The 16,030-nt window shown below is 36.0% G+C and overlaps 1 protein-coding gene across 6 annotated transcripts in view; it reads left to right on the forward strand.

Moving 5' to 3' along the window:
• LOC105224287 (junctophilin-1) overlaps positions 1–16,030 on the forward strand; it is a 159,805-nt gene that overhangs the window by 6,116 nt on the left and 137,659 nt on the right. For all 6 annotated transcript variants that reach the window (XM_049462441.1, XM_049462442.1, XM_049462443.1 and 3 more), the window contains exon 2: positions 9,235–9,685. In XM_049462441.1, coding sequence (XP_049318398.1) covers positions 9,435–9,685 — 251 coding nt within the window. In that variant the 5' untranslated portion in view covers positions 9,235–9,434. The remainder of the gene's footprint in view (positions 1–9,234; positions 9,686–16,030) is intronic.

The raw sequence follows: 16,030 nt of genomic DNA on the forward strand, positions 1-16,030 counted from the left end.
CTGTGGCATACGATTTTAATGCGTGGTGATTTAACACTCCAGTAGTCGCGCGTACTACAATAGTAGACCACTTGTGTATATACTTTTACGTTTTACGAATAACTATTCGCAAGAAGTCTGATTTTAAGTTCCTAATATGTTTAAAATGAATATTTTTTGGTTGATTTGGTTTTATAATAAACTGTTACTTATTATTATTAAAAAAAATTTTTTTATTTACAAATATTTCGTTTCAAACCCTTATGTCAAAAATGTTCTACACATGTAGTACGCGCGACTACTAACGGCACAAAAAGGGGCGCGACCACTGGAGTGTTAACCGTTTTCTAACCAACACTGCTGTTCCTCCATGTGCCTTTCCATCTGGGTGATTTGTAACATACGAGTCTAAATCCCGGTATAAAGTAATTGTTTTTGTTCGTAAGATGAGTTTCTGACAATAGCATTACATCAATATTATTTTCATCTAGAAATCTAATAAGTTCCAGTTTATGTTGGTTAACACCATTAGTATTCCATAAACAAATGTTCAATACCCTCATTTTTTACTTAAAAAAATTTGCAATATATGGTTTTTGATTTGATTATCTCTTGAATCATATTTTGGATTGAAGCCATAAATTGTGTCATACATTGGGTAAGGTTGAAAATCATAGTTTCAAAGCTTGCATTTGGTTGGTTTTGGGGCAACTGCATTTGTACAGTATTGCCTCTCACCACGTTTGCGTAGCTCCCTTTTGTAGCATTGTCTTTAGGATTAACTGATTTTCAAATATGGACGGGGATTTCAATATTTTTATTAGGAGGAATGTTGAACATTTGGTTACGTACTTACTTAAATGCCCTGTGACAACTTATTTTTCAAATCGTTATATACAGGGCAACCCCTGTAGTGATTTCCTCCACAGTACAGTGTGATTTCCTCCACAATTGCTGCTTTTTTATTTAAATACTTTTTTAAGAGTACATTTTGAAGTAGGATGTAGATCACCACACACCACACTGACACTGCGCAGAGCGCAATATGCTTTTGTGTGTCCATACTCTTGGCAGTTTGTACATTGTGGTGATTCTGCGATGGAGCAGATATTTTAAATTGTAAATCGGGTATATTTCATTTTTCTTTAGTTGGTTAGAATTTGGCATCAATCCTATTCTGAACTTTTTTCAGTGTAGAACTGAATTTTTGTTTCATCTATATTTCCTTTTTTCAAAGACACTATGTGGAAATTTTAGTCTGAACCATTACTTAGTATGGCAAATCTGTTGCATTTAGGATTTCTGGCTTTTTAGCATTTAGGGTGCCTGGTTGAAATTTGTTTGTATTGACCGCTGATTTAGCTGGACTTACCGTGCGATTCTGTACTGTGATACTGTCTCAAGTCTCTAAATTTGAGATTTTAAGTTAGAGGCAATTTTTGAGACTTGAGACGATTTTGCTATTCTGTAAATATAAATATATGTTCACCTTGTTTCATAATATTTATGAAATTTATGTAAAATATATTTATTTTTAACCTTTTCGTGTTTGAGCTACTTAAAACATATAAAAAAACGACAATCGATTAATATGTATGATGATCTCTATTCAGTATATTCAAAATGGCAGACAAGAGTTCTTTTTAGTTTTGTGACCTGCTAACTATCAGGTCACCGGGTGCTTGCTGGTACCTGCATAATGGTCAGCGCATTTGTTGTTTCCCGTTTGCTGTTCTCTGCTGCTTCTGCTGACTGCGCTTGCTTAGTTGCCCTTTCAGCTAATCGCTGCGATGATGAGTCATCGCCGTTAGTTTTGATTTTGCCAGGAGTTGCTGTTGTTGGCTCGACAAAGCTAAAGTAGGCATATAAAGAATGCCTACGGCCTTGCTGGGGAGGCTGAGCAGCACTAATTTTTGTTTGTTTGATTAATTTTCTTTTTTGTTTTTAGTTTTTGCTTCGTGCACAATTTGTTTATGTTTAATAATAACAATTTGTGTGCACTGTTTGCTATTTGAACACAGAATTCACTGAGTGAATTAAAAACGCGTCCGTACACCTTGAACACTACGTAAGATAAGTTTATTGCTTTACTCGTTTTACAAGACGTGCCTTTCGATAGAGCGAGTTGATTGTCAAATCTTTATATATATAAATCTTCTGACCGTGTGTTTGCCTTGGGATTGCTCCTAAACGGATGGACCGATTTTGATGAAATTTTGTGTGTACGTTCAAGGAGATTCGGGAATGGTTTATATTTACAATTTGGTCCACTGGAAAATGTTTTTTAAATTATTTTTTCATTTTTAATCAATTTTTAAATTTGAAATGTTTGACCGATAGATGGCGCTCCCATCGCAGTATCCAATATTCAAACCTTAAATTGGTGTAAACGTGTATTAAACAAAACGATGCCAAAGAAAAAGGCGATATCTGTGGATCAAGTTTTTATCACATCGCTTAATATCTATAAAAGAAAGTGATGTTAGTTACTAAGCTTATAACTAGAGAACGCCTGGACCGATTTCGGTGATTACCACCAATTCGGATAGGTCTCCGCCCAAACAACGAGAATACTTTTTTTTTTTAGGATAATTCCAAAAAGTATCTTTTTTCCATAAACATTTTTGTATGTTTTGTTTTTCAATATTTTGATTTGTAAATTATTTGAATAGTTCAATTACGGTCGCTTGCTTTTTTATTCCGGCTATTGAAAAGAAAAATTATTCAGTGAAAACTTTACGTGCGTTTCACACAAAGAGGTCAATTGCAGATTGAAATTTGTTACGAAGCCACGAAGAGGTCGCCCTAATATCGGTCCATCAAAGTATGGCAGCCAAAGGCAAGGCAAGGCAAGAAGTACTCCCAGGATGCGGTGACATACGTGCGGAATTATGGATCGCGGTCAATAAGCAAGCGATCGTCACGATGTCACAGCACGACTTTTCAAACAACAGTTACGATGTTTCATGGAGTTTATCTTGGAGTAGGGTAGGTATATGTGGTACTGTTAGATGCTAAATGTACTCTGTTGAGTAGCAAAAGAGAGGTTTGCCGCACGTACATATTCTTCTTTGGATGGTGGATGGTTGTCACACCAGATCAAATTAATGAACTCATTTCTGCGGAAATTAATGATGCAGAGAAAGATCCAGTATTATATGAAGTGACGAAAACCAACATGGTTCATGGACCTTGCGGACACCACAATCACACTTCGGTTTGTATGCCTGACAATAAATGCGCGAAACATTATCCATGTGCTTTTCTGAAACACAAGCTGGAAATGATGGATATCCACTCTATCGGCGTAAATATCGAAGTTAACAACACATCAAAGTTGACAAAACATGGGTCGTACCATATTCGCCACTATTGTCTAATTCACATTCAAAAGTCATGTGAATGTTGCGTATTGTAGTTTGGTGTAATCGATAAAATGCGTTTGTAAATACGTCACCATAGGAAGCAACATGGCGGTTATTGGTTTTAAACGACACGGTCGATACGTGAACTGAAATAAAGTGCTTTGTAGGATATTTCTTTTGAAATTCATGAACGTTTTCCGACTGTTGTGCGTCTCGAAGTTAATTTGGGGAATGACCAAAGAGTCTATTTCAACCCAGAGAATACAGTACAGTCAACAGAAACACCACCAGCAACAAAATTAACATTAGCGAGTTTTTTCTCAACTTCCGTCAGTGATCCGTTTGCGAGAACATTGCTCTATTCGAAATACGTTGATATTATACATGGGATGCATCATCGAAGAAATTGTTACGCAGAAAGCAGGGTCATCCAGTAGATAGACATCCAGGTGCGTTCTCAACTAATGCATTAGAATGAACTTACACAATCCACCCGAAAAACGAATGCCACTGAAGTTCACACACATTTCGCGATGATCAGCCTTCAAATCCGCGTTATGGGATACGACCAAAAATTACATTGCCGAAGACATTTTACATTGCATACGCTAAGAATTGGAAATGGGTCAATACTGATTGATACTTCCCATGGTCTGATATCAATCCCATATGCCGTTTATCAATTCACGAAAGATGGACTCATCACGAATGTTTATACGAACATTGGCCAAACTGTCGTAAGTACGATTCCTTGAGTGTACGAGCAATCTTAGCTGCCACAAATACCTATGTTGTTGACTTAAACTGGAAAATTCAAAGTCAAATTCCAGGAGACTTGCAATCATACAAATCGATCGATCGTCTGACAATGAAGACGACACCGTGAATTACCAGTGGAATTTGTAAATTCTTTGGAGAGGCCTGGTATGTCACCGCATCATCGCAATCTGATTGTGATGCACCTATCAAATATAAGGGACAGAATGCTTGATTCTACGGATTTCTTTTGAGTTCTAACGATTTGCCAATTCGGTTCAAAAGTATTCCGTTTCCAGTGAAAATTGAATTTAAAATGACGATCAACAGAATAGTCGCATAGTGGGTGGCATACATTTGGAAATGCTATGTTTTTCACACGGCCAGATATACGTGGCGTGCTCAAGAGTTGGAAAACCATCTTCTCTGTACATTTACGCACCGGAACAGAAACCAAAAAATTTTGTTTATCAAGCTGCGTTACATTGAAGAAAAATATAGACAAATAGCAAATAAATGATTATCAATAAAATATGAATTTTTGTCTTTTCATTTCAAAACACATAATTTCGCGCAGGACAACGGCTGCGGGGTCAGCTAGTATCTCTATAAATCGAAATGAAGTACTGGTGTGTTGTTTAGATTGAAACCCCTTCAAACAGACAGATATTGCTGTTTTTCCACTTTTATAAAATCCGCGAACATGATATAAAATACAGAATAACTTTAAATTTAAATAACGTCGGTTCCATATATACGGATTTGCATATGTCCATTGATTATTTAAATGTGTTGAATATATTTATAAAAAACTAGCTGACCCCGCAGCCGTTGTCCTGCGCGAAATTATGTGTTTTGAAATGAAAAGACAAAAATTCATATTTTATTGATAATCATTTATTTGCTATTTGTCTATATTTTTCTTCAATGTAACGCAGCTTGATAAACAAAATTTTTTGGTTTCTGTTCCGGTGCGTAAATGTACAGAGAAGATGGTTTTCCAACTCTTGAGCACGCCACGTATATCTGGCCGTGTGAAAAACATAGCATTTCCAAATGTATGCCACCCACTATGCGACTATTCTGTTGATCGTCATTTTAAATTCAATTTTCACTGGAAACGGAATACTTTTGAACCGAATTGGCAAATCGTTAGAACTCAAAAGAAATCCGTAGAATCAAGCATTCTGTCCCTTATATTTGATAGGTGCATCACAATCAGATTGCGATGATGCGGTGACATACCAGGCCTCTCCAAAGAATTTACAAATTCCACTGGTAATTCACGGTGTCGTCTTCATTGTCAGACGATCGATCGATTTGTATGATTGCAAGTCTCCTGGAATTTGACTTTGAATTTTCCAGTTTAAGTCAACAACATAGGTATTTGTGGCAGCTAAGATTGCTCGTACACTCAAGGAATCGTACTTACGACAGTTTGGCCAATGTTCGTATAAACATTCGTGATGAGTCCATCTTTCGTGAATTGATAAACGGCATATGGGATTGATATCAGACCATGGGAAGTATCAATCAGTATTGACCCATTTCCAATTCTTAGCGTATGCAATGTAAAATGTCTTCGGCAATGTAATTTTTGGTCGTATCCCATAACGCGGATTTGAAGGCTGATCATCGCGAAATGTGTGTGAACTTCAGTGGCATTCGTTTTTCGGGTGGATTGTGTAAGTTCATTCTAATGCATTAGTTGAGAACGCACCTGGATGTCTATCTACTGGATGACCCTGCTTTCTGCGTAACAATTTCTTCGATGATGCATCCCATGTATAATATCAACGTATTTCGAATAGAGCAATGTTCTCGCAAACGGATCACTGACGGAAGTTGAGAAAAAACTCGCTAATGTTAATTTTGTTGCTGGTGGTGTTTCTGTTGACTGTACTGTATTCTCTGGGTTGAAATAGACTCTTTGGTCATTCCCCAAATTAACTTCGAGACGCACAACAACCGGAAAACGTTCATGAATTTCAAAAGAAATATCCTACAAAGCACTTTATTTCAGTTCACGTATCGACCGTGTCGTTTAAAACCAATAACCGCCATGTTGCTTCCTATGGTGACGTATTTACAAACGCATTTTATCGATTACACCAAACTACAATACGCAACATTCACATGACTTTTGAATGTGAATTAGACAATAGTGGCGAATATGGTACGACCCATGTTTTGTCAACTTTGATGTGTTGTTAACTTCGATATTTACGCCGATAGAGTGGATATCCATCATTTCCAGCTTGTGTTTCAGAAAAGCACATGGATAATGTTTCGCGCATTTATTGTCAGGCATACAAACCGAAGTGTGATTGTGGTGTCCGCAAGGTCCATGAACCATGTTGGTTTTCGTCACTTCATATAATACTGGATCTTTCTCTGCATCATTAATTTCCGCAGAAATGAGTTCATTAATTTGATCTGGTGTGACAACCATCCACCATCCAAAGAAGAATATGTACGTGCGGCAAACCTCTCTTTTGCTACTCAACAGAGTACATTTAGCATCTAACAGTACCACATATACCTACCCTACTCCAAGATAAACTCCATGAAACATCGTAACTGTTGTTTGAAAAGTCGTGCTGTGACATCGTGACGATCGCTTGCTTATTGACCGCGATCCATAATTCCGCACGTATGTCACCGCATCCTGGGAGTACTTCTTGCCTTGCCTTGCCTTTGGCTGCCATACTTTGATGGACCGATATTAGGGCGACCTCTTCGTGGCTTCGTAACAAATTTCAATCTGCAATTGACCTCTTTGTGTGAAACGCACGTAAAGTTTTCACTGAATAATTTTTCTTTTCAATAGCCGGAATAAAAAAGCAAGCGACCGTAATTGAACTATTCAAATAATTTACAAATCAAAATATTGAAAAACAAAACATACAAAAATGTTTATGGAAAAAAGATACTTTTTGGAATTATCCTAAAAAAAAAAAGTATTCTCGTTGTTTGGGCGGAGACCTATCCGAATTGGTGGTAATCACCGAAATCGGTCCAGGCGTTCTCTAGTTATAAGCTTAGTAACTAACATCACTTTCTTTTATAGATATTAAGCGATGTGATAAAAACTTGATCCACAGATATCGCCTTTTTCTTTGGCATCGTTTTGTTTAATACACGTTTACACCAATTTAAGGTTTGAATATTGGATACTGCGATGGGAGCGCCATCTATCGGTCAAACATTTCAAATTTAAAAATTGATTAAAAATGAAAAAATAATTTAAAAAACATTTTCCAGTGGACCAAATTGTAAATATAAACCATTCCCGAATCTCCTTGAACGTACACACAAAATTTCATCAAAATCGGTCCATCCGTTTAGGAGCAATCCCAAGGCAAACACACGGTCAGAAGATTTATATATATAAAGATGTTCAGTATTTTTATTTTTAGTGAACGTTGAATTTTCAATTTAATAATTCTCTAAGTACTATACATATATAGAGTTTAATTTTGATCAGTAGTCATGGTAAACTTTTGGTATACAAGCTAAAGGTAAGAGGTCCGCTAAGTGTAATACAAGTATATGTATGTATGTATGTACATAGTTGGGACCGTTTTCTCTATGTCTGGTTAGCAGCCGTTAACTTCTGATTAAAAAAAGTTTTTTTTCGAAAGAAGGTGAAGAACTTAAATGACACATCGTTGCTGACATTGAGAAAGCAGCCCTTATTTTTTATTGTTTATTCCATTGTAATATTCTAAAACGACATGTAGGTATTTTGGAATTGCGTAAACTATGTAGCTTTATATACATACATATGTACATATTGTACATAAATTTAAATTTACAAATAAATTAGTATAAGATCAACGTATTGTATGCGAGTGACTGTATACACTTTTTAGGTTACTATTCTGTTTGGTATAGCTGGAGCTCGAAGTAGTGACGTGCTTCACTAATGTTATAGTATTTAGTCCCTCTGATTTTAAGTTTAATTATGACTTCCAGAACAACTTAAGTACATACATACATGGCTCTTGGACAAAGTTTTGTGTGGTGTAGAATAGATTGTAGTAGAAAGTCATTTCGCGTTGAAACTCGGTTAGATATGTATATTTGTTTTGAAATGGAATTAATTTTTTTTCCACACTGAAAAAGCTTAGTTTAATGATTGATTTCAGTATGTTGATTAAAGTTCAATAAATTTTGGTTTATTTATTAAGAAGGGTCGGAACTATGTATCACTTCATCAATAATTTATTTATTATACAATAGAAAATGAGAAAAGAATTTATTTACGTGCAAGTATGTCTTTATATATACATATATATAAATGTATTGTACATGAGTATGACACTAAACTCTCCCTAAAGGGCTGAGCCGATTGGAATGAAATTTTTTTGTCAGTCCTCAAAAAAAAAAGAGAAATACGTATGTGACACTACGCGAAAAATATTCACCCTTAATAACCTGCAAAAAAATTTTGTTCTTTTATACCATTCCAAAGGCATTGAATTTTTTGTCCACCTACCGCTCTTAAAATGTATGGCACATCCATCGTTCCGCGTTGTGTCACATACTTTTCAATTTTTTTTTTAGCGTGATAAACACTTTTTATGAAACTTATGTAAGATATTTTATTTAAACAATTAACTGCTAATTTTCAAAATCAGTGATTTTGCGAAATTTCCTTGGATTGACGTGGTTTAACCCAGCTAATATTATACAATACTAATCATATCTGGTTTCGTGAACGAGCTATTTTAACTGCAAAAAATATAAATATTGACGCTATAAACTTCAAAATACAACAGTCATTGCCCAGCAATGAGCTATGTATTGTAAAATCAAATTGAATTTTTGATTCGTTGGATTTACCAGGAAGCAAACAAATATCTTACGATTTAAAATTGGCTCACTTATCATTTTACTTCGGAATTTAAATGCACCTGTGCAATGTCACCAGATTAGTCATAAAAAGACAATGTTCATGCGTAGGACCGTCAAGTTATTCATTTATACTGCTCATTAATTGACTAAAATATTGTTCATCAACTCGCAGTAAGATAATAGCACATATAAAAAATATTACCATTCACTAGGATAGATAATCCATGGCAAAATGATATATGTATATTTCTACATTTTATTTTCTTCTTTTCAGTAATCCGCAAACTCAATAGGCACAAACAAATAATATACTGTCCTCAACGAGAAAAAACACAGGCTAATCGAATTTATTATACAAGAGTGGAAAATTAAAAAATAGTACATGAACATGCTTTAAGCAAAATAATATTTGAAAGAAAAAGAATATTCTTAAATAAAAGATATTCGATTTGAGCCTTCGATACAACTACTACGATGACTTCTTTTGGAGTACAGCAGCCTTCATCTACAAACGACCCTCAGAACTCTGTTACATTGGACAGTTCAAAACGCCCCCAAATAAATGGTGGGCGTTTCGATTTTGAGGATGGAGGAACATTTTGTGGCGGGTGGGAGGACGGTAAGGCCCATGGGCATGGTGTTTGTACTGGGCCTAAGCATCAAGGAGCATATGCCGGTGCATGGAATTATGGTTTTGAGGTATCTGGTGCATATATTTGGCCAAGGTAATTTGTTTTTTTTTTTCAATTAAATCTTCATAGTAACTTACTCACTAGAAATAATATACTACAGACAAGTTACCTTAGGTAGTAATAAAATAATATTGTGTGTAATACTCATTTCCTTTTAAGGTTTCTTCACAAAAAGAGCTTCTAAAACTTTTTGGTCAAGCAATGACGCCGTTAATAACATTAAAACGTTTTCTGAAGAAAATTGAGGTGAAAACCTTTCGAAAATAATTACACTAAGCAAACAGTAATTATTTTACTATAATAATAGACCCGATAGCGGAATAAATATTGTGCTTTACAGAAAATATTAAATGCATAGACATAAACAAAAGTATAATTGTTATAACATTCGCGTCACTCGCATTCACATCTACTAAGGGGTAAAACCTAAAGTACCTTAGTTCTTATTCATATATATATTATTAAGGAATCCAGAATTAGGAATTGAAGTAATACCAAAACACAATAATAGCATTACTCAACTAATCTGAAGGAAAAGTTCGCGACCTACGTGCTAAGAGGTCTGTGGGGTATAAGAGGTGTCCTATTACAAATTTGAGTTAAACAATCTATTTTTGTAAATGGCTGTGGTTTCACCGCTGCACCCCTTGGCTACAATACAAAAATATTTAAATTTATAAATATTAGAAACTTTTACTATCATTTTCGGTTTTTGCAATGGAAAGTTAGCTAAAATTAGCCTCTAACATTATATTTCCAAACTGACTATAAACTGTAATGTAGCTATTTATTTAATTGATTAAAATCTACACTATTTCGAAAATGATTATTTATTAAAATATATATTTTTATACTCTTGCAACATACTGCTATATGTATATGAAGTATAATAGTTTTGCTCACCTAATGATTGTTTGTATCACATTAACTAATCGATATAGATATAGGTTTATATACCTTCTTCTTCTATCCTGGCGTAGACACCGCTTACGCGGTTATAACCGAGTTTACAAAAGCGCCAGTTGCTTCGTGTTTTCGGTACTTGGCGTCGATTCAAGACACCAAGCGAAGCTAGGTATTTCTTAACCAGGTCTTTCCAACGGAGTGGAGGTTTTCCTCAGTTTTCCCCGGCGGGTATGTCGAATACTTTCAGAGCTGTATCTCATACACAAAGGAGTGACTTATAGTTTGGTTTTTGTTCGTCGGGAGAGGACCTTACTTCTAAAGTGCCTACTTAGTCCGAAGTAGCACTTTTTTGCAAGAGTTATTTTGCGATAGATTTCGAGGCTGACATTGTTGTTGCTGTTAATACTGGCTCCAAGACAGATAAAATTATTTACGACTTCCAAGTTATGATTGTCGATAGTGAAAGCCAAGTTGCGAGTGCAACGACTGTTTGTTTAATGATGGGTTCGCCATCTTCATATGTTGTGCTTTCACTGCCCTTCTGCAGGCTGGAGAAGTCTTCCCTCCATAATTTTAGTATGATCTGGATATCACTTATTAGATCGCCTCTGGAGGTTCTACAAGAACATGCTCTGGTCTTGAAACCTTCTGTTAGTCGCCGCATCTTTTCATAGAATTTTCAAGCATTACTCCTATCGGCTAGCTTGTCAAGCTCTTCGTACTCACGCATTTCGGCCTCTCGTTTTTTTTTCTGCAAATACTTCTCGATTCCCTTTTTAACTCTTGGTATCTATCCCATCTCACACGTGTTCTGATCGATTGTAACGTTGTTAGGTAGGCAGCCTGCTTTCTCTCTACTGTGATACGGCACTTTTCACCGTACCAGCGGAATATCTGATGGACGTCGATCCTTCCTTGTGTTGGTTGACGTGCGTATCTTGGCTGCAACAAGATAGTGTTCCCAGTTGATGTTAGGACCTAGGAGCGTATACACGTCTATAACACTGGAGACGTGCCTTCCGTCTATCACCTTCATTGCTCACTCTGGCGTTAAAGTCATTGGTAATATCGTCCTTCTCTTCCGTTGTGGCGAGGGTGCAAATCACCTATACGTTGAAGATCTTCGCATTGATGCGGATTGTGGCTAGACGTTCATCCATCGGGGTGAATGACAGTACTCAACGACGGGATTTGTCTTCCACCACGAATTCCACACCAAATTTGCGTTTGCGGACGTTTTTTGGCTAGTTCTTAAGCAGAATCGGGAGGGCGATTTCGAAGGTGGACCGCTACGCCCACAAAGCGCTATTAATCGATAACATACAATATAAATTGCCATAACTTATATATGCATTTGGTACAGCAAGACCATGTGTGATAAGTTTTTTAAAACTTGGCGTGGCGCCTTTCCCTAATAGGTTTAACTCAGACAGCATTTTTTTCTTTTAATAACAAGTGGGTTGAAAAGGTAAGCTAGTACTTAAATAGTGCTACCACTATTACATCCACATTATTTGTATGCCTTTAAAAGATACATATACAAATTTGAATGCTGACGACTATTAATTTATGATATAAAGCATTTTGGTAAAGCAAACTATGTAAGCTTAAAAAGAGTTTCGTGGGTTTATAAAGCTCTGCTTTTTGGGTGAACAAAATAGTGCTGAAGCCAAGGTTTGAATTGATAAGCATTAATTAGATATCGGGGAAATCAACCGTTGAAAAGTAGTTGCTAAGGTTGAACGAGGCGAAATGAGCACCGAAGACGATGAAAGCAGTGGACACCCTAAAGTGGCTGTTACCGACGAAAACATCAAAAAAGTCGCAATAATAATTTAGGATGCCTGTAAAGTGAAATTGTTCGAGCTGAGACTCTGAAGATAACAAAAAAAAGTATGACTGACGATATGAGTGAATATTTAGTTTTGCCAAAAATCTGTATTGTGGGTCCTCCATTAAAAACAATAACGAATTGCTTCTGCATCCACCGTAATCTCTAGATCTGGCTTCAGCGACTATTTCCTGTCGTCAGATCTCAAAAGAATGCCCGTTTGTAAGAAATTTAGTAACAATGAAGAGGTAATCGCAAAAACTGGAGCTTATTTTGAGGTTTAAGGCAAATATTGTATATTTATTATATAACTATTTATATAATAATAACTAATAACTAATACTATTATTGAAAAAGTTTTTGATCTCGATAGACATATTATCACTCTCTGAGTTAATAACATATATTAAATGATAAAATCAAGTTTTATAAAAAAAAAAAATGTTTTCAATATTGCCCTACGAACATTTCTGTCGACTTGTTAATACCTGTATGTAGTAATTCCAAAAATAGATAAAATGTAAAAAAACTTTTCAAACCTGCGGTTTGCCTTATAATATACGGCTGTCAAAGATCTCCCTTCCGCTTTCCATCTAGACGTCAACTTCAAAATACCTCCCTCGTAGAAGCCCCCCTTCTTATTTGCGAAGAACTCAGACAGCCACATTTCACAAGCCTCTTTTAAGTTCAACTTTACACCACCAAGGCGTTAGCCATGATTAGAAACAGGTAGTAATCACTTGGCGCTAGGTCCGGGCTATATGGCGGATGCGATAAAACCTCATATTCGAGCTCCCGTAGCTTATGACGAGTCATCAACGGTTTAAAACTACATCCTTCCTGTTGGCCAATTCTGGATGCATCTGGCCGATCGCCTGCTTCAAGCGGTTCAGTTGTTCACAGTAGATGGTAGAATTAGGCGTCTGGCCATATGGGAGTAGCTCATAGTGGATGATTTCCTTCCAATCCCACCAAACACACACCAAAACCATCCTGGCCGTCAATCCCGGCTTGGCCACTGTTTTGGCCTTCGACCACGACCGTGTTTGCTTCATATTGTCATATGTGATCCATTTTCCGCCGGCAGTCACCATCAGCTTCAAAAATGGGTAAATTTCATTCCGTTTCAGCAGCGCATCGCAGGCGTTGATTCGGTTCAAAAGGTTTTTTTGCGTAAAATAATGCCGTACTCACACATCAAGCTTTTTCATGTATCCAGCCTTCTGCAGATGGCTTAAAATGGTTTGGTGACTAACTCCCATCTTCTAGGCGATGTCACGAGATGCCACATGCCGGTCTAACTCTATGTTTTCCATGATTTGATCGATATTCGTCTTCACAGGTTTTCTGTTGGCTGGATTACACCGGACAACACGATTTTTGGGTCTGACATCTACGTGTTAAATTTTAGTTCCTCCTATGACAAAAACAAGGAAAAAAAATTTTTTCCGGCAAAAGTTTGCTTTCGTAGAAATTAGAGCAATTTTTCGATTTTTTTCTTACGTTCTAAAGTATTTTTACAATTAACGCAGGCGAAGTGATGTACCCAATTTTCATTTTGATTACTGACTTTTAGATTAAAATAGGCTTCATAGGCTTCACAAAGTTTCAAATTTGTTGATAAAGCAAGTTTTTTACTTCTAACTTTAATAAATTCACCGCAAATAAAACAGAATAAATCAGCATCACCCTGACTTGATGCCATTTTTTAACTGAGTAATACACTAATATTGTTGTTACAGCTATAATAAACAGGTTAACATTCACTACTGTGCCTCTTACAAACAATAATACTGTTTACTTTCGGGTTATTCAAAATAAATTAAAATATACTTATCGATGTAGGTCAGCCCAAAGCAAACTTTAAAAACTGAAGATTAATATTTAATATCTAGAATCAGAATTCAAGCATGAGAACAGAAACCTCAAAAAATTATTTTTTTTTTGTTGACCGGTGTTATACATGGTGTCATTTTCACCCGCTCTGAATCGTCGAAACCATTCCTCCGCGTTCGAAGTGATAGAGTACCATCGCCCAAAACACCCAACACCGGATCTGCTTTTAACGAAGGAAGATTTAAATTAGCGCAATTTCCAATCCATGTTTACACGTCTATAACTGTTGAACGCAATATCCAAAGTAATCATGCATAGCGTCGTTTTGTAGGTTATGTCAAGACCTTCCAAACGTGTATAGTATTGCCAGATACGAGCTCTGTAGTGCTTTATAAATAGCCGCGAAATTCAAAAGTAAAAAATTCGGAAGGGAGATACCTAATACGAGTATGTAAAAATCTTAGCAGAATTAAGTGAATGTATAATAGTGGTTTAATGCCGAAAGTGTGTGAAATTTTACTATACTACATATAATAATTTCCGCTATTCTAACAATACTTATTATATTATTGGTTTAGCGCTGAACATGAACATCCTAATTTCATATCCTTAATATTATCAATTCAGATCTTCTGGTTGACGTTTCGCAAATCAACTCAATATTTGGTTGAATTTAGCTTCAGTTAAATTCGTGTCAGAAATATCTCATTAAAGGATGATTAATTTTCGCTTTACTCTTGCAACATGTTGCTTTGGAGATTGATAGTTTTGTTTACCTAACGGCTGTATGTATCACCTTAAACAAGTCGACGAGAGAGACAACGGCTTCTGTATATTAAATGATTAGAATGATGAGCCGAGTCCTTTCGTCCACCGTCCGTGCAAGTTGTAACTTGAGTAAAAATTAAGATATCTTGATAGAGGTGTTCCTTGGCAAAAGAGTAATGTCGGTATTCTGCGTGAGACGATTGTCTCATGTCTCTAATAGTGACTATCGTAATTTAGTGATTCTGTTAGTCAGGAGTCTCATTTTGGTATTCTGGCAAATAGAGTATACTACTTTACAGTATACTACTACACTGCAACTGCCAGAATACCCAAATGAGACTCCTGACTAACAGAATCACTAAATTACTATAGTCACTATTAGAGACATGAGACAATCGTCTCACGCAGAATACCGACATAAAGACGACCACTGCCACGCACACAAAATGCCGTTAAAGGAAAACCTGCAAAATGTCATTACAAAGTATTCAATTAAAATATAAAACTTTGACATAGGGGATCGTAGTCCAAGGGGCACCAGTTGAATAAAAATTTTTAAAGAGTGGAAAGAAGGCGCCACTTTAATGTACATACCTCTCAAGCCATCCAAGCCAAAATAACCCAATTCGCTCAAATTGAATACTTAGGCTGTTCACGGTAAGGTGGTTATCGAGTTATGTGATTATTAGATTAAAAATAACCTCTATGCTCCGTGAGCACCCTATGTTGTATGGTTATTTGCTTATTTTTGCACAAACAGCTGTCCATTGTTTACAATTTTAGTTCATTGAAATTCCAACTTATAAAATGCCTAAACAAAGTTTAAAAAGCAAAATAATCGAATTTTAAATAAGTTCTGCTATTCAGGAAATGGACTTTATTGAAGGTATGTGCTTATTAAATAATCCGAATTTTAAGGGTTCAAAAAAGTCTTTGTATAAAATTTGCAGACATCTTGCGCCCTGAACAGTGTCATAATGCAATGGATGAAGTACTAGATGAACTGCTAGAGGATATAACTTTAATCATCTGTAGTA

Source organism: Bactrocera dorsalis, chromosome 1 (assembly GCF_023373825.1).
Source record: "Bactrocera dorsalis isolate Fly_Bdor chromosome 1, ASM2337382v1, whole genome shotgun sequence".
Classification (NCBI taxonomy): domain Eukaryota; kingdom Metazoa; phylum Arthropoda; class Insecta; order Diptera; family Tephritidae; genus Bactrocera; species Bactrocera dorsalis.